The 21,855-nt window shown below is 49.5% G+C and overlaps 2 protein-coding genes across 5 annotated transcripts; one reads left to right on the top strand and one right to left on the bottom strand.

Annotated features, from left to right (window-relative positions):
- The first annotated feature begins 1,062 nt into the window (after positions 1-1,062).
- Vdac2 (voltage dependent anion channel 2) lies at positions 1,063-15,414 on the top strand. 2 transcript variants are annotated; one of them, XM_036199081.1, is made up of 11 exons: positions 1,063-1,239; positions 1,375-1,465; positions 1,648-1,706; positions 2,699-2,767; positions 3,534-3,583; positions 8,131-8,283; positions 8,384-8,436; positions 8,818-9,045; positions 10,881-11,031; positions 13,429-13,486; positions 14,689-15,414. In XM_036199081.1, the coding sequence occupies exons 3-11, from the start codon at positions 1,673-1,675 to the stop codon at positions 14,778-14,780; spliced, it is 888 nt and encodes a 295-aa protein (XP_036054974.1). In that variant the 5' UTR covers positions 1,063-1,239; positions 1,375-1,465; positions 1,648-1,672; the 3' UTR covers positions 14,781-15,414. The 2 variants fall into 2 exon arrangements, with proteins under 2 accessions (XP_036054974.1, XP_036054973.1); XM_036199080.1 differs by lacking the exon at positions 1,063-1,239 and having other exon boundaries at positions 1,296-1,465.
- Positions 15,345-18,897, bottom strand: Comtd1 (catechol-O-methyltransferase domain containing 1). Of its 3 annotated transcripts, XR_004945895.1 has the most exons (8): positions 18,724-18,897; positions 18,499-18,626; positions 18,172-18,277; positions 17,964-18,082; positions 17,835-17,889; positions 17,566-17,699; positions 16,021-16,120; positions 15,345-15,530 (listed from the first exon to the last, which is right to left on the bottom strand). XR_004945895.1 is itself a non-coding variant. In XM_036199083.1 (7 exons), the coding sequence occupies exons 1-7, from the start codon at positions 18,815-18,817 to the stop codon at positions 16,118-16,120; spliced, it is 639 nt and encodes a 212-aa protein (XP_036054976.1). In that variant the 5' UTR covers positions 18,818-18,897; the 3' UTR covers positions 15,983-16,117. The 3 variants fall into 3 exon arrangements, 2 of the variants coding, with proteins under 2 accessions (XP_036054976.1, XP_036054975.1); XM_036199083.1 differs by lacking the exon at positions 15,345-15,530 and having other exon boundaries at positions 15,983-16,120; XM_036199082.1 differs by lacking the exons at positions 15,345-15,530; positions 16,021-16,120 and adding an exon at positions 16,828-17,417 and having other exon boundaries at positions 18,724-18,894.
- Between the last annotated feature and the right edge of the window lie 2,958 nt (positions 18,898-21,855).

Here is a 21,855-nt window from a genome sequence, read left to right as displayed (position 1 = left end):
GCAAGCGCTCTACCATTGAGCTAAGTCCCCAACCCCTCTTCCCTTCTCTATTGCTCTTCACTTTACTCCCTGGAGCCAGAGTCTGTTCCTGAAATTAGAGCATGCTGTTTGCTGGCCAGGTTGGCAGAGAGCCCCAGTGACCCTCTTGCTGTTTCTGGGGCTACTACTGGCTTTTAATGTGGGGGGCTAGGGATCCGAGTGCAGGTCCTCTTGCTTGCACAGCAAGAGTTCTTACCCACTGAGCCCGCTCCCAAGGCTATTAGCTTGTAGATTTCTTTCTTTACTTTTCTCTCTTTCTCCCTCCCTCCCTCCTTTCTTTTCTTTTTTGGTTTTTCGAGACAGGGTTTCTCTGTAGCTTTGGAGCCTGTCCTGGACTAGCTCTGTAGACCAGGCTGGCCTTGAACTCACAGAGATCCACCTGCCTCTGCCTCCCGAGTGCTGGGATTACAGGCGCGCGCCATCACTGCCCGGCATTTCTTTTTTCCCCTATTTGCCTCGCACTGTAGCTTAGCCTCAAACTGGCGGCAATCTCCCTGCTTCCCAAGAACCAGGACTGGCCGCTCCCTCACCCTTCTTGCACACGTAGAGAATCTGAGAGCAGCATTCTAGCGACTGGTCAACACGGACCCTGCGGTTCCTCCCCTATCATCTCTGCTGCCCTCGCAACCAGGGGAAGCTTATCTCCCTATCAGAGCACGGCTTCTCCGCACGCACGTGCGTGAAGCCATCTCAAGCGTGAGTGGCAGGGAGGCCGCAGGGCAGAGCCCACCGAGGCGGGCTCAAGGCTGTCCCTCTGGAGCCCAGCCTCACCGGGAGGATGACACTGCAGTGGGCGGTGAGCCGATGCAAGAAGGGCACGCAGGCTGCGGATGGCGCAGCGGGCCCCACTTCCTCCTCCCGGGGCCTGAAGTCCCTGTAAGGGCAGGGACTGCCCGCACTCTTCCTGGCGGGGACACTGCCGGGAGGCGGAGGCGGAGCACGTGACCCTGCGGGCGGCGTCGCCCCGCCCCGCCCCGCCCCGCCCCGCCGTGACGCGCGGCCTTCTCTCCCACCCTGCCCGCGAGGGTGCCGTTGCGCCGCCTCCGCCGTTCCCCGGCCCTCGCCTCTCGGGCTGCCCCGTACATTGCCTGACCCGTGGCCCGCCAGCTCCTTCTCGCCCCTTCCCCGTCGGACGGTCCGAGACAGCTCACCCCGGGGGAGTCACCGTGCCCTCGGACCCGCGTGGCCACTCCGGAGCAGGTGGGAGTGGGCGGGGGGGCGGCGCGGCAAGGACAGGCGCAGCGGACAGCCCGGGCGGCCAGCGGCGGGGTCCTGGCTGGGGGAGGCCAGGCTTGCGGCGGGGCGCAACGGTGTCTCCTTCACTTCGCCCTCCAGCCGCGGTGGCTGCAGCGCAATCGCGAGGTAGCGGAGCGGCCTGAGCTTAGCGGAGCGGCGCCGGCGGCAACGCCCCTCGGGACACCCGCAGGTACTACGTTGTCCGCCTCCTGCTGAACGCGGGGTCTCGGCCGGGCCGGCAGCCTGAGCGGACTCGGGGCAGCCCTGCTCCCCTAAGATGGCCGCACGGGCCCCGGCTCTCTGCTCTTCCGTCCGAGATCCCCTGTGGGCTCTTTGACCGTCCCCTGACCGCACTTCTTGTCCCTTCTACAGATCACCCTTCCCCGGCGGCTTCGCTATGGCGGACTGTTGTGTACCGACATGCCCAAGGCGTAAGTAGACCCATAGACATGTCTGCGGCGGGGCTGCTGTGTCCGTCCCTCTTTGGAAAACCATAGCTCGTCCCGTCGCGATCTACATGCCTGCAAGGACTTGGAAAGTCTTGCTCCCCCTTTGCGTGGCCACTAAAGCTTACTGCCGACTCTGCCGACCGACTTGGTGCTGGGCTGTTGGGTTGCAGATAGGGGGCTCGCGCCCGGGGCGTTGGTCCTTGGCCTGACCCACCCTCTGCTTTTGAATGTGTCATTCACACATCCGGAAAGCAAAATAAAAACTACTAGTTGTTGAATTCCGCCCTGGAGAATTGGATCAGTCACTTTGCAAAGAGGAAGTAGGTCTCCCTCAGTCTGCAGAGGTGGGAGTGCACTGCAAGGTCATTTACACGTGTTCCTAAGGGTGTGGATGTGCTCTTTAGAATGAATGAGCTGTAGCGGGAACCCAGACTCCTTGCCCTTCCGCCTCACTGCCTTGGCGGAGTGCTTGGGAGCCCTATTAATGTGTTTAAAGTGCCACTTGATATTTAGTTGCTGTAGACACTTGACTGAAACATAGATGGTTGTATTTTATGTCCCCTGTCTCAAGATGTCAGTTCCCAGAGTTAAGTTTCTGGCTCCTTGCCCGTGTGTTGATTTTGTTCTTGGAAGACATACCAAAGGATTTGCTATGGGAAAATGCCTCATCTTAAATTTTGGTTTTTAATCTCAGTTAAATCGGTCAGTTCCCATGAATTCTGGCTAGTGTTTGTGCAGTTGTAGTAGTGTGTTGTGAGGCTGTAGATACTAAGTTTAGGAAAGATAGGCCCCCCTATTCTATAAAAACAAACTGGTAGAAGTGTCCCAAGTTTATATCACCACATAGCCACTTAGAAGTAAACTGTTCCGGGATGGCTGTTGTTGCCATCAAAAGCATTCCCATTGGTCTTGAATGTAAATGGTAGTAGGCCAGAGGCCAGTCACATTAACTGTAGAATGTTTCTTTTTACTAGCAATGTGTATCCCTCCATGCTATGCTGACCTTGGTAAAGCTGCCAGAGATATTTTCAACAAAGGATTTGGTAAGGACTTTTCTTTTAATTTTAGCTTAAAAGAGAAAATGTGTGCTTGGATCCTTTCAGGAAATTGACTTTGCTTTTCCAGACTGAATATCCTGCTGGATTAACTCTTCTGCCAGATGCATTTTATGTTAGACTGCTATACTGCACCCAGTTTCTCAGCTTTTCTTCAGGTCGCAATTTAGGAATTCTAACCTTTTGCTTGTACTTTTTTGTTCTTTCTTTCTTTTCTTTTTTTCTTTTTTAAAAGACAAGAGTTTCTCTGTGTAGCCCTGGCTGTCCTGGAACTCACTCCAGGCTAGCCTCGAACTCTCAGAGATCTGCTGACTCTGCCTCCTGAGTGCCGGGACTAAAGGCTTGTGCCACCACCACCACCACCACCACCACCACTACCACTGGGCTGGGAGTGATTTTCTGATCTAACATTTAAAAATGGCTTGAAAAGGGTGTGTCACAAGGTGGAGCCAGTTCCCTGCCAGCACTCTGGGCATCTGCCGTCACTAGCCTCAGTAGAACTGACTGCTTTTGAAGTATTCTTCAGGTACTGTAGGACAGTACATTTTTGTTCCCCTGCACAAAACATGTAAACCCCAGTAGGCTGAAAATAAAGGTTAGTAGTAGAGATGCAAGGCCCTGAGTTCAAATGAGGACAAATAGAAGACCTCATAAGTGCAACAGCATAAGTTTTGGAGGTTGGAATTATTTTAAATGTAATGTGAATAATGGGTATACATGGCAGAAGATTCATGTTTTCTCTATTTTTTTGAAGGCTTTGGGTTGGTAAAACTGGATGTGAAAACGAAGTCATGCAGTGGTGTGGTAAGTGACTAAAATTCTCATCAGTCTTTTCTTATCCTATAAATGTCTACAGCTGTTTCGCCTTAAAGAGGCAAAGGTTAGTTTGTTTTGAGTGATTTATGTGTAATCTGATTTATTGGCTTTGGGTCTTATTTCTGATTTTCATGTAGTTTTATTATATTCCTGTGTATATATGTGTAACTATGATTTCAAAAAGAAGTTGGGAAAGACTTTGGTTATTTGGGACTATTCGGGTAGATTATAAGCTTGAAGGCTAGAGGCTTGTAACCCAGACTCTTTGGTTTTTTTCAAGACAGGGATTCTCTGTGTAGCTTTGGAGCCTGTCCTGGAACTTGATCTGTAGACCAGGCTGGCCTTGAACTCACAGAGATCCGTCTGCTTCTGCTGAGACTAAAGATGTGATAACCCAGAATCTTAATACCTGTCAGAGTTCTGGCCTTAATAGTAACTTGTTTAGTTGACCACACTGATCATTTAATATAATGGCTATATTCTAACAGTCATCCATGGAGATGGCTACATATGTCTGTCCTGTCTTGAGTATCACTTATGTGTTGATCCTTCCCAGCTGTTAAAAAAGGGATAAAGTAAAATATTGTATGCTTTTTTCTTTCTCTAAAAGTTTTTGTTTTGAGATTTGGAGATGGGTGTATTGTGTACATTCTAAACTATCATTGGGCACTGTGATAAATGGATGCTGTTCTGTATATAATTGGAATTTATTAAAGTTGTTCTTGGTGGGATTTCTTTTTTTTTTTCTTTTTCGAGACAGGGTTTCTTCTCTATGTAGCTTTGCGCCTTTCCTGGAATTCCCTTGGTAGCCCAGGCTGGCCTCGAACTCACAGAGATCCGCCTGGCTCTGCCTCCCAAGTGCTGGGACTAAAGGCGTGCGCCACCACCGCCCGGCCTGGTGGGATTTCTTAATGCTCAGACCTGTTGCACTTGCACTTAGGAGGTCTTATATTTGCTCTGTCCTGTGGTTTCCTTGGTTTGCAGCGAAGTCTAACGATTTGGTAATGGTTGAGTGACTGACTTGGCTGGGCTAAGAGTTAGTTAGCTGATTGTTAATATTTGCCACTGCTGCTGGATATTGAAGTCTCAGGGCCTTGCATTTCTACTACTAATCTTTATTTTCAGCCTGCCGGGTTTTGCATATGTTTGTGTATGTATGTCACCCTAAAATAAACATACCATCCTTGTCCTTAAAAAGCTTACTTTCAAAATGGGGGTGTAACTTAGTGGTGGGGGTTACTGGCTGTGTATGAGGGCCAGTGCTGCAGAACAAACAAAACTCTTCTACTTGGAAAGGCAAGCTGAGGACAATTGGAGAATTGTATCAAGCACTGGGTTAATAAGCCAAAATTCTTGTTGGAAAGGAAAGGTTTATTGTAACAGGGTTAGGGAAGTTACATGGAAGTAAGTTTAAGATTTTGAAGAATCTATAGGCATTGGATCAAAGAGGGTATGTTTTGTTTATACTTTCTGAGTAAAATTGAATAGTATTGGTGCTGTAGTATACAAACCTACTCACAATTAAATTCTACTAAGGCTCCTTTCTTTCTTGAACTGCAGAGATGCTCAGGCTACCCAAAATGTGGAAGATAAGTTCATGGTGGGGGGATGAACTGCTTTAGTGTTGGTTTAATCTGCCGGATTCGGCCCACAGGCTGATGTTGACCTTGTTCCCTGAGCATCCGTTGGCATACATTAGGCTGGCCCTTGATCTCAGGGACTTATATATGCATGGTGGTGGAGTTTAGGTCATTAATCACTGTCTTGCAGGATTAAAAACTGCTGCCCATATACATTTCCCATCTAAACTATCTGTTGGAAGAACATGTTTCTTCCTGTGTATTTAAACTATGTTGGAAGAACATGCTTCTTCCTGTGTATTTGATGTCACCCCATTGTTTGTACATGCAAAGCTACAGAGCTTTCTCCCGCAGCTCTGAATTACCCCACAGGAAGTTATGCTGTTGCAGTTGAGACTAATCAAGGTCTCCAAGTTAACTGTGTTCCTCAGGGTTACTCATTGAGCAAAAGACACCTCAACCCACATAACCAGGACACAAAACTTTATATCAAATGTTATTTCTTAATATAACCTAACCTAGTGCATTTTAGGAGACTGAATGTTAAGCATTGAGATAATTTCTGTTAATGAAAGTGTCTAGTTTTAGGAGGACATACATAGAGACCTAAGAATTTTGATTTTTTTTATTTTTTTGTTCGTTTGTTTTGTTTTGTTTTGTTTTTCGAGACAGGGTTTCTCTGTGTAGCTTTGTGCCTTTCCTGGAACTCACTTGGTATACTAGGGTGGCCTTGAACTCACAAAGACCCGCCTGCCTCTGCCTCCCCTGTGCTGGGATTAAAGGTGTGCACCACCACCGCCTGGCAGCAGTTTTTGATACTTCTTTTTATTTTTGTTTGAGTGTGTGTGTGTGTGTGTGAGAGAGAGAGAGAGAGAGAGAGAGAGAGAGAGAGAGAGAGAGAAAGGGAGAGAACACGAGAGCGTGAGCGCGTGCGCATGCTTGTGTAGCCCAGGCTGGCCTGGAGCTCAGAGATCTGCCTACCTCTACCTCCCAAGTGCTGGGATTAAAGACATGCCCCACCACCTCCTGGCAGTGTCTATTTCTTAACTCTACTGGTATTGCAATTTCTGATAAACTTAAACTTTAGATCATTCAATTTTAGGCATAGCTTTCCAGTGACTGTAGTGTAGAGACATTAATACAGAAACTGTAAGTCAGAACTCTGACAGGCTGCTTAAAGCTTACATTTTGTCTTGGGCATATTTCACATGCCATCCTTGGTAAAAAACAGACACTTGGGTCATCTAGAAAATTCTAAGATACAGCTTCCTCCCTCAGTGTTCCCCTTTCACTTGGTATGGCACAGGGGTTGTGTTCTATACACACCCATGATTAAAACTTTTTAAAAGATTTACTTTTAATTAAAAATGTTTTTATTTTACATGTATTTTGCCTGTATGTCTTTTGTGCCTGGTGCCTGGTTGTGAGTTGCCGTGTGGATGCTAGGAACCGAATTTCGGTTCTCTTGCCGAGTGTTTGTTTACTCACTGGCTATTTTTCTAGTTCCAAGGCCAAGCTTTTTTTTTTTTTTTTTTTTAAAGATTTATTTATTATGTATACAGAAGATGGTGCCAGATCTCATTACAGATGGTTGTGAGCCACCATGTATGTGGTTGCTGGGAATTGAACTCAGGACCTCAGGAAGAGCAGTTGGTGCTTTTAACCTCTGAGCCATCTCTCCAGCCCGGCCAAGCTTTTTATAGTACTTAAAATTAATAATCTCTGTATTTTTTGCTGCCAACACACAGAGTTTATATGATGTATGATAAAAATCAAGAAGCTCCCCCAATCTACTTTTTGGTTTTTCGAGACAGGGTTTCTTTGTGTAGCTTTGCCTTTCCTGGATTTTGGTAGCCCAGGTTGACCTCGAACTCACAGAGATCTGCCTGGCTCTGCCTCTTGAATGCTGGGATTAAAGGCGTGTGCCACCACTGCCCGGCCCAATCTACTTTTAAAAGGCTTATTTTTATTTTGTGTGTATGGTTTATTTGCCTGAATGTGTATGTGCACCATGTGTGTGCAGTACCCACGGAGGCCAGAAGAGGGTGGTAGATATGCTGGTCTGGAGTTTATAGACTATTAACTACCTTGGGTTCTAGGAATCAAATCTGGGTCCTCTACAAGAGCAGTATGTGCTCTTTACTACGTAGCCATCTTCCCAGCCCCATGAAAATAGCGTGAGTTTGGTGTGGTGGTGTACACCTTTAATCCCAGCACTAGGGAGGCAGAGGCTGGCACATTAGGATAGCCTGGTCTACAAAGCCAGTTCCAGAACAGCCAGATCAACAACAAGAAACAGCAAGAAGATCTGTAAGTTGTTTGGAAAGGCATGAAGCCTAGGGAAGACTCATTTCAGGAAAACAAGGACTGGAGAGATGGCTCAGCATGTAAGAGTGGGGGCTGCTCTTGAAGAGGGCCCTAGTTCATTTCTAAGCATCCTCATGATGGCTCATAACCACCTGTGACTTCAGCTTCAGGGAAATCAGACTCCTGGCCTTCATGGCATCTTCATTTAATATTTACGTACATATAGACAAATTAAAAACAATTCTTTACAAAGGAAAAAAGGAAAATTGAGTATTGGGATTATTGAATTTTACATGTTCACATTTGTGTGTGGATTTATGTGTGTGTGCAGGCACACGTGTTGGAATGGGTATGGAAGTTAGAGGACAACTTCTGGGACTGACTTCTCTCTTCCTTCCTCGTGAGTTTTAGAGAAGAGGTTAGGTCATCAGGTTTGGCAGTAAGACTTTATACCCAGGGAGCCATCTCTCTTGATTAGTTGAAATGTAAGGTGACATTCTAGTGGCATCAGTTGGCCAGAGGCTAATTTGTCACTGTTGTGTTTTCTTAGGAAGTAGTCTGGTATAAAGTTAAGTGTGTTGACTAAGTTAGGCAGTGCGTTCTTCCAGGCTGGGAGAAGGCTCATGAAGTTGTTGATTGTCTTGTTAGGAGTTTTCAACATCTGGTTCATCTAATACGGACACTGGTAAAGTTAGTGGGACCTTGGAGACCAAGTACAAGTGGTGTGAGTACGGCCTGACTTTCACAGAGAAGTGGAACACCGATAACACTCTGGGGACAGAGATCGCAATTGAAGACCAGGTAGTGTTTCACAAACTTGCTTCTCTGTCATTTTTGTATTTCAAGAAGGAAAGAAAGCTGAACATAAACTCTCATAAATCCTTGTTCTCCTAAAATACAGATCTGTCAGGGTTTGAAGCTGACATTTGATACTACCTTTTCACCGAACACAGGGTGAGTGCTGATGTTTCTGCATGCACTGACCTGGGGGCTTTCTTGGCTGCTCAGGAGGGAAGCACTTCGTTCGGTTCAGTAGTTCACTGCAGCGGTGACGGCCTGCTGTTTGTTGACCACTGCTTGCCACCGCGTTGGCTTGCTTCAGAAATTGGCCTCTTCACTGTGGTGCTGCGACTTGTTTCTTAGCTTTTGTGACTGCCGGTTTGACAAAGCACTCCTATGATGGGGCGGTCTGTCACCTCACGTGGGTTCGTTTAGTTTATTTGGGTGTTTTAACCCTCAAATTGTCATACTGCAGTTTGTTTCAACCTTCCATGTCCACCATGTATAAATCTTTGTCATGGTCGTAGTTTCAAATCAGTCTCTCCTTTCTTTCAGAAAGAAAAGTGGTAAAATCAAGTCTGCTTACAAGAGGGAGTGTATAAACCTTGGCTGTGATGTTGACTTTGATTTTGCTGGACCTGCCATCCATGGCTCAGCTGTCTTTGGTTACGAGGGTTGGCTTGCTGGGTACCAGATGACCTTTGACAGTGCCAAGTCAAAGCTGACAAGGAGTAACTTTGCAGTGGGCTACAGGACCGGGGACTTCCAGCTACATACTAATGTGTAAGTGTTTCTTTAAGGCTCTCAGCGTGCTGTGGAATAGCATTTCTTTTGATCTGTTTTTAATTTAAAGGATATCTGACACGAGATTGTTCTAGATGCTCCTCAGAAGCATGTCGTGTAGATACTGAGAGTGCATGCTCTCATCATTGAGACTTGAGATGCTCTGTGTCTTTGGAGCTGGGGTGTCAGACCTGCTACCAGTGCGTTCTCTGACATGATGACCTGGGGGTTGTGGGTCCTGGTTTGACAGGATTATCTTAGCATGGTAGATCATGGTCTTGGCAGGTTGTGTGGTGCCTCACACCTTTAATCCTAGCATTGGGAGGCAGAGGCAGCTGTATCTTTCTGAGATTGGGGCCATGGTGATAGGCTGGCCAGAACTAGAGTGAGCTCCTTTCTTAAAAATGGAAAAAAAAAAAAGGTGTTTCATACCCAACTCAAGTTAGATTACATAGGAAAGGACTTAACTTTTTCCATGACAAATCAGTACATTGGTAAATAACAGGAGCACAAAAGAAAAACATTTCATAATCCTACCAACTAGACACATAATCTTAAAGGTTTTTGTTTTTAATATTGTTATGTTATGGCACATGTGGATGTTCACTGGAAAACTGATTGTCTCAGGGATCAAACTCAGGTACTCAGGCTTGGTAGCAAGGTCCTTAAGACCCAATAAACAATCTCTCTCTTTGGTCCTAAGTACAATTTTTTAAAAGTCTCTTTTGTAGCCCCCTGTAAAGAATCTTTCTCTGTCCTGCTAGCCAGCTTTCCAATAATGACACACAGACTTCTTACTAATATGAAAGCTTGGCCTTAGTTTCGGCTTGTTTCTAACTAGCTCTTCTAACTTAAATTAACCCATCTCTGTTCATGTAGACTAGGCTGCCATGTCACTCATGGCTTTTACCTCTCCTCCTGTATGTCCTGCTTTCTCTGTGTCTGGCTGGTGATTCCCCCTTTCTTCTTCCCAGAGCTTTCTCTGTCCGGAAGTTCTGCCTACACCTCCTGCCTAGCTATTCAGCTTTTTATTAAACCAATCACAGTGACATACCTTGCAACAGCTTGCCTGGCCTGAAACTCACTACCTAGATATATAATTTTTATTTATGTTTTGGTGTACTCTTGTATGTGTGTATATGTGTTTGTATACGGTGTTGCTGGAAGTAGAATCCAGGGATTCCTCCAGGATAGGCAGCATTTGATCCTAACCCCTCTGCTCATTGTGTGTGCGAGTGTGTGTTTTACACACCTTAATCCCAGTACTCAGGAGACAGAGGCAGAAGGATCTGAGTTTGAAGCCAGCCTGGTCTACATTGTAAGTTTCAGGACAGCTAGTAATACATAGAGAGACTCTGTCTTTAAAAACATCAGGCTGTCCTGGAGAGATGACTAAGCAGTTAAGAGCCCTGGGTGCTCTTCCAGAGGATCCAGGTTCGATTCTCAGAACCCACATGGCAGCTAACAAATGCCTGTAACTCCAGTTCCAGGGTATCTGACACCCTTACACAGACATATATGCAGGTAGAACATCAATGTATATAAAATAGAAATAAATCATTAAAAACACGAGGCTGAGGCAGAGGGATTGCCATGAATTTGAGTGTAGCCTGGCTTATAGAGTTAGACTCACACTGTCTCAGCCAAACCAGAAAGGACTTTGAAGTTTTCCTTAGAACTTTAAGGACCAGCTCTTGCACACTAGGCAAGCATTCTACCACTCTGCTGCCTGCTCAGTTCTAGTAGTGGCTTATACTAACAGTAATGCTACAGTATTACCCTGTGCCTTAGAGGTCTATTGTCTATTCTAGATTCTAATTCAAAATGTCTTATAGCAATAATGGGACGGAATTTGGAGGATCAATTTATCAGAAAGTATGTGAAGATTTTGACACTTCAGTAAACCTTGCTTGGACATCAGGCACCAACTGCACTCGATTTGGGATTGCAGCTAAATACCAGTTGGACCCCACTGCTTCCATTTCTGTGAGTACTTCTGCAGCCTGGAGTGGGGTCTCTGCTTGCTGGTGGGAATGACTGTCTGGGGATACCGGATGGTGGAAGCGTGAGGCTCACAGTCAGTCCATGTTTCCACATGTACTGGCATTAGAATGCATGTTGCTTTTCCTGTGGAAGTTGTGTTGCTAGAGGGTTGCCATTCAAGCTAGATCACCGGTGGTTGGATGAGAATGGCCCCCATATGCTAACCTATTTGAGTGCTTGGTCCCCAGTTGGTGGGACAGATGAGGAGGTGTGGCCTTGTTGGAGGAGGTGTGTCACTTGGCAGGTTTTGAGGCTTCAGAGCCCACTCATTCCCAGTGAGCTCTTTGCCTCGTGCTTGTGGATCAGGTGTGAGCTCAGCATCGTGCCTACCTGTCTGCTGCCATGCTTCCCACAGCGACGGGCATGGACTCACCCTCTGAAACCAGGAGTCCTGAGTTAAATGCTCTCTTTTATGGTGTCTCCTCACATCAGTAGAAAAGTAAGACAATCACAGAGGTTCACTGCACTTTGAGAGCTGTTGAATTAGTATTGCTATTACCCCTGAGCCCCCAAGCCTGCCTAAGCTCCAAGTGACCCATGTCTGGAGTCCTGGGTGGTTTGTACTTGTGTTGGGGAATAATAATAGTACTTTCTTTGATTTCATCTTTTTATGGTTTATGAAGTATCTTCAGATTTAGTCTGGGAGGTCACTGGTCTAAGCATTTTTATAGGTGAAGAGACGGGGTTGGCAAGAGAAAGGATTTAATATTTCTCTTGGGGGGGGGAGTGAAGCCAGGACTGGCCTCAGTGTCTTGATTTGAATCCTGTCTAAGTGAGTAGAACTGGGGCTGTAGCCTGAAGACCTGTACCTCTAAGACCTACTCACCCCTCTTTAGGGCAGAGTGAGATGGCTGGGCACTCTTGTCTGATTTTCGGCTTTCTCCTGTGTATGTCTTTAGTCATAGTGCCTTGAGGTAGAAGAACGTGTGCTGTGAGGGGCAGGGGATTGGCTTCCATTCCTGGGACATCAGCAGCTGTTACTGTGTCAGGGACTGTCTGTACTGTCTGTACTGGGGATGACAGGAAGTTCAAACAGTCCAGGAGAGTTATTTTTGTTACATAAAGTACTCTTGATCCTCAAGGACTGTTTCAATACCATAAGCAGGTATGTTTAGCCCCATCTTTGCTTTATGATAAAAGATAATCAGAAATAGTATAAAGTGAAAAATACCCAGAATGCTTCTCCCTTTTTGAAGTCAGTGATACCTTCATGACTCGCTGCTTCTTTGACTGTGCTAGTGAAGCGCTCAGTTCAGCACTGTTGTTCTCTTGAGATATGCTCTGGGCCTGGAACAGATTGATTGTATGCCAGTGGTAGAGACACTTTCAGCTACTAGTTAGTCTCCATGGGAAAAGGTGGCCTGGGACCTAGGTGTCATTGAGGAAACAGCGTTTCCCAGCACCCAGAGGCATAGTCAAGATAGAGTGTGTATTGATGTCTATGTCTTATAAGAATAGAGTCACTGAATCATTACAAATCGGTAATTAGCTTTATGCTGTAGCCCCCAGGACACTGAAGAGCCCAGTTGCCGGTCTAGGCTCTGGAGTAGAGAGTAAATTGCAGGCCTATCTGTCCTGTGGCCTGCAGGCTGCGTACATGTGTCCTGTATTGCTATAAATGTGGCCCAACACATCTGTAGTAACAACATTAGGATGCAGTGTAAGAAGTTTGCGGCCGCCAGCATCTGGGTGGCTTAGTGAGGATGTTAGCTGGGGCAGTGGAGACTGATTCTTTCCTGCCTTCCTGTCAGCCCTTGAAGGCCTGTGACCTGAATCCCAAATTGTCAGGGCACAGGAGGAATTGATAAGCCATGCCCCATTGGAGCCTCGGTAGGCCCTGACTAGTTACAGCCCAGTCAGTCCAGCAGCTTAGAGGTGGGAGTGTGAGGGAGGAGTGAAGCTGTGGAGATGGGAGGAGGAGCCCTGGAAGGGGTGATGTGTGGTCTGAGCCGTGAGTTCGTAAATCCCTCCTCACTTACACCGCAAAGATGGCCCTCCCTCTATAGGGAGGGTCTGGGAGGCATCATCATCCACATAGTAATTAGCTTTGGGGCTTAGTTTAGACTCAACAGAAGTAACTTGAGTGGTTTTTTATGCTGTGTGCATAATTCGGGGGTCTGTGTACATGTCCAGAGGGGTGTAAGAGTGTTATTGGACCCTATGACAATTTGATTTGAGCTAATGTCTGGTTTTTTAAGTGGCACTTAGTGTTTGCTTAGTATATGATACTTACTACTAAATTTTAGTGTCCCATTGAGTCAGATTCCTGGGCTCTATAGTGCCATGATGGGGAATACCCCAGAGCTTTATCTCCCTTCAGAAATGTTTCTCTCTTTCTAGGCAAAGGTCAACAACTCTAGTTTAATTGGAGTGGGCTATACTCAGACTCTGAGGCCTGGTAAGTATTGTTGATAAAGGAGGATTGTTTTTACAGCCCTCTTCCTTCTAAAAAAGAGTCATTTCAGTGTGGAGGTGTTTTGTCTGCTTCTGTGTCTGCACACTAGAGAGGGAGGGCAGTGGATCCCAGGGGACTATAGGTACAGATGGCTTGGAGCCACCACCTGGGTACTGGGAATTGAACCCAGGACCTCTAGAAGAGCACTCGGGGTTCTTAACTGCAGAGTCATCTTTTTTTTTTGAGCTGAGGATCGAACCCAGGACCTTGCCCTTGCTAGGCAAGCACTCTACCACTGAGCTAAATCACCAACCCTTTTTTGTTTTGTTTTGTTTTTTCGAGACAGGGTTTCTCTGTAGCCTGTCCTGGAACTTGCTTTGTAGCCCAGGCTGGCCTTGAACTCAAAGAGATCCACCTGGCTCTGCCTCCCAAGTGCTGGGATTACAGGCGTGCGCCACCACTGCCCGGCTAAAAAACTTTTTAAATGTATTTTGTGACCCTTTCAAGCCTGTTGTGGGGTTGACAGTCCTTTAGTGGGAAGCTGTAGCTTACGACCCTTCCCCTGCTCTGTCCTGAACAAGCACAGCCGTGTCGTCGTCCGTCTGTGCCTTGGACCAGAGTTCACCCGGTGCGCTGGCTGGTCTGTCTCTGGGGTCCCCTCAGGTCGGGGATTCCAGAGCAGCTCTGAGTCACATGCACACTGTCAGTCATAGGTCTGAGGTGGAGAGCTCTGTGTTTCTAATGAACTCTGGAGCACTTAGAGCAGTTGACCGACAGGGTCCTCAAGTACTGGCAGCTCAGCTTTCCTAGCAGGACCCCACTTCCCAAGCCTAAAACCTAAAGAAAAGTGAGCGCGAAAAGGCCAGTTACTGCTAACATACTCAGCAGCCTTCTTACGTCAGCATCTTACCTACCTGATGAAGCTTCCTACTTGTCCGCAGAGGCCTCTTTTTAGTGTTCACTTACAATCTGGTCTTTCCAGGGGAGTCTAGTCTGGGTAGTATAGTGACCATGATTGTGGCTTCGAACACTTTGAACTTCCTGCTAACCTTTATGTCTAAGATGTGCATTTCCCATAGTTGCTAGTACCATGTTCATCAGTGCCCTCTGCTGGCTGGGATCAGCATGGCAGCTGCAGACTGGGAAGGACGGGTGGGCTGAGTGCTTGGCAGGCCTGCCTGTCATGGGGTCTGCTTTGTTCGCAGGTGTGAAGCTTACACTGTCTGCTCTGGTAGACGGGAAGAGCTTTAATGCTGGAGGCCACAAACTCGGGCTTGCCTTGGAGCTGGAGGCTTAGTCCAATTGAGAGAAACCTCTGGGAACGGATTATCAGAAGATTTGGCCTTAACATATTTCCGTGTGACCAGCAGGCTGCCCTTCCCCCAGAAGGTGATGCATCAAAGGCTGATTAAACAAGACCTGTATTTTCAATATTTAGACAGTTTCCTGTTGGCTGGTTTCTAGTTGGGTGGTTACCTAGTTATCAGGGCTGCCCCTGTGCAGTGCCTCTGCATTATTTAAATGTATGTAATGTTAAATGTGCTACCCACCAATGATGAAATAGACGTTTATGAAAACCGTGCTATGGTCTGCATGTTTGTTCTCTGTTCTTTAACATTGACCATTGTACTGAATGGATCAGTGGATGTTTTAAGATGAGGAAGAGATTTTTTTGTGTTATAGTCAACCATCATCAGAATTACTTTGGTAATCCCAAACATGACAAATTATGAATAAAACAAGTGTACATAACTAATGACTCCACGTATGTGCAGTTACAGGTTGGCCAGCCAGGGGCCAAACCTTGGTTAATACTTTTCTGGTGAGCAGTTTGCTCTTTACCTTAATCTGTGCAGCTAAATTCCTGTGTCCTTAGCTTAATTCCACGAGACCTTTGAGACGACAATAAAATCAGAGGATACATACTTTAATACTCTTCATTTTCTAAGTTTGTGCAAATTTGCAGTGAGTCACTGTGAACCCCACGGATGATGCCGCGGCAGTGCTGAATGGTTAAACAGATGTGCTGAACCCTTCGGAGCCCCTCCTGCAGAAAGTGGAGGAGGTGCTAGATAGCTGCGGCTGGGCAGAGGAGAGGCAGAGTGAACGGGCACCCCTTAGCCAGCACCTGGGCACCTACATACCCAGTGATTCCGGTTGGAAGAGGACAGCACAAGCTTCCCGGGGGTAGGGGGAGGAGGAGGGTATCAAAGGTGGGAGGGAAATCCTGGGTGAGAGAAGGAGGACAAGGGGCACACTTCGGAAGCTTTGGAGAACAGCTAAGAGAATGGAGTGTGTGGGACTTCCCCTTACATAGAAATGGGGCACGTGAAGAAGAGAGAACCTCTAGGTTAAGAGTTAGATGATAAGGCCCGGTGGTGGTGGCACACGCCTGTAATCCCAGCACTCAGGAGGCAGAGGCAGAGGCAGGCGGATCTACAGAGATCCCAGGGCAGGCACCAAAGCTACACAGAGAAACCCTGTCTCAAAACCAAAAAAAGAAAAAAAAAAAAACAAGTTAGATGATAGAACTTTACCTTGACGTGTGGAGCTGAGCGACACAAAAGGTGTCTTCTGGCCCACCACATGAATCCGAAGACCGGTTCCCTGAAAGGTTCTGTCTCCAGGCACCCATCACTGTGGAAGGTAATAAACAGGTTGAAATTTGAGTCTGGATCGGTTGCTTGGTGAGAAGGAACCGTGAACGGTACCCACTAACGTGAAAGTAGTGCTTGCCAACAGAAGCTGTCCTCAGCTAATGAGTGCATTTCATGCTGCACTTTGGAGCTCACCTGACAGTGCTCTGGGCTAGTGTGCATACACATGTGGCTTCCCAGTGTATATAAAAGATACTTTTCAAAGTAGACTGGACCAGGCAGGTCTCCTGTGTGCACTGGAGTATGTCCTTGTGACTTAGGGAGAAAGGGGTGGGGTGCAGCTAGTCTTGAGGGTTGTGGAGAACATGGGTCCAGGGGCTGTGGGGCTAGGACAGACTCCGCTCACAAAGCTGCCCTTGGAGCAGTCTCTGGGTGTGTGTCATCCAGGGGCCTTAACCCATAGGTGGGGTCCCAGAAAGTGCCCCCATTCTAGAGCAGCTGGAGAATTGTGAGGAGCAGAGCCCCAGTCAGAGCTGGCGTCTTCCCCTGCCCCCCAAAGGACAATGCTAGAAAAGACTCAGGATCTTGAGGTGCCTACTGTCCAGTCTGCTTTACCCCTTGACCTGGGGTGTGGGCAGCAGACAGAAATTCGACCCCATCTTAGGTCTCCAGGTCCAGGCCAAGGTGCTTGGTTCTCAGTTGATGGCCACTGATGAGTGCTAACGGAGTTACTAAGGCCACTCCACGTAGTTTTCGAAAAGGGAGGTTTATTTTGGGGTACCTTACAAGTAAAGGAATGGGTTACAGGATGCGGGGGGAGGGTGAGGTGCAGTCCAGGGGGGTTCTCTGGAGAACTCCGCTCGGTCTACCATCCAGGATCACCAAGAACCAAGAGAGCCCTCTGGGTCTTATGGGCTCCCGTCTCAGCCACGCCCAGGGGCAGGTCCTAGGTAGGCATGACAGTTACCTGAAGCCTCACTAGGGGTAGTACCAGGTCAAGGCTGGAACAAGCTACCCACTACAGAGGGCCACAGCCTTGGTGCCAGGGAGACGCTTTACTGAAAAAGCTGTCTGTTCCTGTAGGGAACACCACCTGATGAACCAAATATGGATGCTCAGAAGGTCGTGTGTCCCAGTCCTTTTATTGTCCGGTTTAAAACAAGGGTCACTGGCTGGGGTTCTCCTTAGATCTTGAAGGCCAAGGAGAGCCCGTCCCCCAGGGGCAGGATGCTGATGTAGACCCTGGCGTCCCGCAGGATGCGCTCATTCAGGTTCCTAACGCACTCCACAGCCCTGTCCCTGGGCTTTGGCTGCAGCACCTCTCCGCGCCACAGGACCTGTGGAGGGAGGGGCGGGCCATCGGGAGGGGGGGCAGGAGGGGCGGGGCCTACGGTGCCCTGGGCGGGGCTTGGGGGTGGGCGGAGCCGAGACCACCAAGGGGACGGAACCCGGCGAGGGAGCAGGCTAGCCTTCACTAGTCCTTACTCTGAGCACGGCGAGCACGCCTCCGGGGCGAAGCAGCTGTAGACAGCGCTCGTAGTACGCGGCACAGTTCTCCTTGTCAGCGTCCACCACCGCTACGTCGAAGGTTCCGGCCTCGCCCGCCGCTAGGAGCTCATCTTGCGGGGACAGAGGGCAGGTGCCGCTGAGCTGCGGTCCCGGTGGCAGGAAGCCCCTGCCCAAGGTTCAGGGTCGCCAGCTCGGTCCCCCAGGTTGGACAGTGCAGGCAGGGCCCCTCCCGCGCCGGTGCTCACCCAAAGTCTGCAGGGCCGGCTGCAGCCGAAGGTCGATCTTCTGCTCCACTTCGGCCTGCGGAAGGAGGCCGGTCAGACCGGCACGCCCCCGAGCCCGAGTACGCGCAGCCGCAGGCGCGGGACTCTCACCTGCTTCCACAGGGGCCGCCCCAGCTCTGGGGGTTCCGTGTCCACCTCGCAGGTCACCACGCGGCCAGCCTCGGGAAGCGCCAGGGCTAGCGCCAGGGCGGAGTAGCCAGTGAAAGTACCTGTGGAACAGGACACCCACTGGCTCAGTCCAGGGTGCGGGGTGGCCCCGCGACCCGGGACCCCAGCGACCCTGGCTGTGCGCCCCTACCCAGGTCCAGCGCTTTCTTGGCCTTGATGAGCCGGGCCAGGTTGGCCAGAAGCTGGGCCTGCTCACAGGTCATCATGGAATCCCCCTGCGGCTGCTCCAGGGTCAGCTGTGAATGGGGAGAGGGTGGTACGGTTCCTGCCAATCACGGGCCCCCGTACAGGTTTTGAATCCTGCAGGGGCGCGGTGGCAGGTGTGGCCTAGAGGGGGACAGGTCGCAGGGAACCCGGAAGCCCAGAGAGGGCCTCTGCCCAGCCCAAGGTCACAGAGCCACGTGAGATCCACCACGCTGGAAGTGAGGAACCTGTTCTCGCCCCCAGTCCTACTGACCAGTCGCAGGCTTCGCAGCGCCGGGTGCTCCCGCATGGAGCGGCTCAGCAGATACTGCCACAGGGGGCTGTCCTCAGGAGGCAGCAGGCTCTGTGGTCTCCTGGACCCCCACGGAAGCCACCGTCTCCCTGCCGGGGAGAGCGTGCCAGATCAGGGCCTGGGGTTCTAATAGGGTTCTCGGGCTCTGCTCCGTGCCCTCCCTTTCCCGGGGCTGCCGCAGCTCACCCAGCAAGAGACCAGTAGCGAAGGCGGCGCCCAGCGCGGCCGAGCCCAGGGCCAGCGCAGCGGGGACAGAGAGCCGAGGCAGTGGCTGAGCCATGGTGCTGGTAGCGGGCGGCGGCGATGGTCACGTGTGCTGGAGTAGAGGGGATGGGACTGGAACTAGCGACTAGGCTCCACCTTGTCCAGGCCCTGGCCCGCATAGCCGCGGCCTCGGGCACCATCTGGTGACACATCGCCGTATTGCAAATGTCAGGCTGAGAGGACCGCGCGCCACCCGGTGGCCGCATGTGGAACTGCTTCTGGCCGGGGAGCACGCCCTTCAAGTGGGGCTCTTGCTGTGTCTGCAGTGTGATCGCCCCTCCTGGCTGCTATTGTTGTTGAGGCCCCCAAGGCATATGTGAGCATGAGGAGCGGGTCGGGTGGAGGGTAAAATGAGTGTGTGGCCAATGGAAGTATTCAGAGAGACTTAAGGGTTCGCTTCCTAGAGAGGTGCCCAAGTTGAAGGAGCCGACGACCTGGGTTTGGAGATAGGGCTTCAGAAGCCCTGGGGCGGGCCTAGTTAGTGGGTTCCGAGACAGTATCCTTAGCAGCTGGGATGCTGGGTGTAGCATTTTTGCCTGTCCGTCTTTCCGAGTTTCCTTTTTGTAAAGAAGGGTTACAGTCTTACCACAAAAGGCTTTCTCACACAGTAGGTGTTCTATAGTGGTAGCTGCTGTTACGGTCATTGGCTAGAGAGGGCATCCTAGCAGGCGGCAGCTGAGTTCCCCTTGCAGAACTATTCTATTAGGCTGGTATTCCCTAGTTGGTTATTGAATACCTACTGTATGCTGAACTCTGGTGGAAGGTTTGTGGCTTGGAGACAGCAGGTAGGCAGCCCCACTCTTTCTATTTCCTATCTCCTTTCTTTAGTGAGTCCTCACTGCACACAGCACCTGACAGAGTTCTGATCCAAAAGACAGGCACGGGCCTTACAGGCTATCTGTATTTTTTTTTCTTCCTGAGATCTCTGCATAGTTTTGGTGCCTGTCCTGGATCTCACTCTGTAGACCAGGCTGGCCTTGAACTCAGAGATCTGCTTGGCTCTACCTCCAGAGTGCTGGGATTAAAGGTGTGTGCCACTGCTGCCCAGTTTATCTGAGCTTTTTTTTTTTTTTTTTCAGAGCTGAGGACTGAACCCAGGGCCTTGTGCTTGCTAGGCAAGTGCTCTACCACTGAGCTAAATCCCCAACCTCCTGAGCTATTTTTAAGAGTTACAATCTGGAGGGCCCCTGAAGTGGTTGCCTTGGAAGCTGTTTCTTAACAACACTGGCCGGGTCCTGAGACCCTCAGAAGGCAGGCAAACTGGGCAGGATGAGTGAGGGGCCCCAGCCAGGACTAGAGTTGAGTGAGAGGCTGGAGTACTGGACCGAAGGAGGTAAGGGCAGGGTTCCGGGGCTAGAGAGCACCGCCTCCATTCACAACCAGGGTAGATTGGCTTCTTGACCTATGGGCGTCTGCCCGGGGCACAGCTGGACAGAAGAGAAACCTGCTTTCTCTAGGTGTGTGGTGAGCTCTCCCAGATGTTCCTGGAACCCGCCTCTAGGACAAGCTCTTTGTCCCCACTGACTCTCGATATCCGGTTTGGTCCTGGAAAATGTTACTAAGTTTAAGCCATGTTCTCCAGGTAAGGATCGAGGAAGAAGCAGTTCTTTAGGGCTGAGCACACAACAGGCACTAAGTGCATGCCTTCTGAATGACGTCCTGGTTGTCCCACTCAGCGGCCAGCGGTGAAAACAGGCAGTGGAAGCCCTTACTGAGCACACCTAGTGTCCCTTGCCACAGGGTATTGTTCCCATTTTCCCCGAGAAGGAAAGGGAAGCCCTGAACGGGTCACCTCTCCCAGCTCACGGTCAGCTGCCTTCTCTCCTACATTCTACCGTCTTTTGTACTTCTCCGGGACGCACACAGTGGGAACGGGTGGCCCTGTCCCAGCAGGACATCAGCCGGCAGCATGCGGCACAAGGTGCCTGGCCTTAGCTGGAGCTCTCTCTCCCATATCTGGGGATCTGGGCGCCTCTCAGGTCCCCAGTTCACACCACAGCCTTCCTCCCCCAACCTGGCTTCAGGCAGGAGCGGTTGGAGGTGGGGGGAGCGGGCGAGAAGGGAGCCATGTCACCATATATCCCCGTCAGATTAAAAAACTAATTTGAAAAGATTAATGCCTTCCATTCCTGTTACGTTGGCTCTGCTACCTCTGGGCCTGCGGCCGCTCAGCCTCCTGATTATTGAATTTTTATGGCCTGGTAATTAATTGCAGATCCCCTGTTTTGTTCTATTTCTTTTTCTCTGACATTTTAATTTCAACAGAAAGCACCGGTCTCTATGCAGATTCTCTCTGGAGACCCTAATGGTCTATAAAACAGAATGACTTATACACGTGGCACCCACTTCAGTTGGCGGGCGATTGTTTGAAACCTTGCTGATCTCGCAAAATTTAATTTTTCTGCCTCCCTCCCTTTCTGCTCAGGTCTCTTGTGTCTCTTCCACCAAGCACCAGCCCAGCGCCTCCGCTCACACGGGAGGGAGCACAGAGTTGCAGGGCCTTGTCTTTAGCAGGCCAGGGCTGAAGTCAAGGCAGGTTTTGATCCTTCTCTTTGGCAGTGAACTTGGCAGGGGGTATGGAGCTGGGTGCATGTAGATAAAGGAACATTCTTGGCCAAACTGGGTCACAGCTGTTCGTAGACACAGGGATGGGACAGACCCTTGAGTTTCTGCCTATGCCTGACTTCTTGCCTGCTAACATCACGTTGGCTTGTCCTCTCTTCAGAGCCCCACCCCCATTCCTGGGACTAGGCGGGATCAGAGCACAGGTAAAGACAAGATTACATTGAGTCCAAGGAACCCGGGCGGTGGTGGCGCACGCCTTTAGTCCCAGCACTCGGGAGGCAGAGCCAGGTGGATCTTTGTGAGTTCAGGGCCAGCCTGGGCTACCAAGTGAGTTCCAGGAAAGGCACAAAACTACACAGAGAAACCCAAAGCTACACAAAGAAACCCTGTCTTGAAAAACAAAACAAAACAAACAAACAAACACACACACACACACACACACACACACACACACACACACACACAAACCAAAGAAAAAAACCCCCCAAA

Source organism: Onychomys torridus, chromosome 9 (genome assembly GCF_903995425.1).
Source record: "Onychomys torridus chromosome 9, mOncTor1.1, whole genome shotgun sequence".
Lineage (NCBI taxonomy): Eukaryota > Metazoa > Chordata > Mammalia > Rodentia > Cricetidae > Onychomys > Onychomys torridus.
The sequence above is the reverse complement of the archived record's forward strand: the minus strand, read 5'-3'. Positions and strand labels throughout refer to the sequence as shown.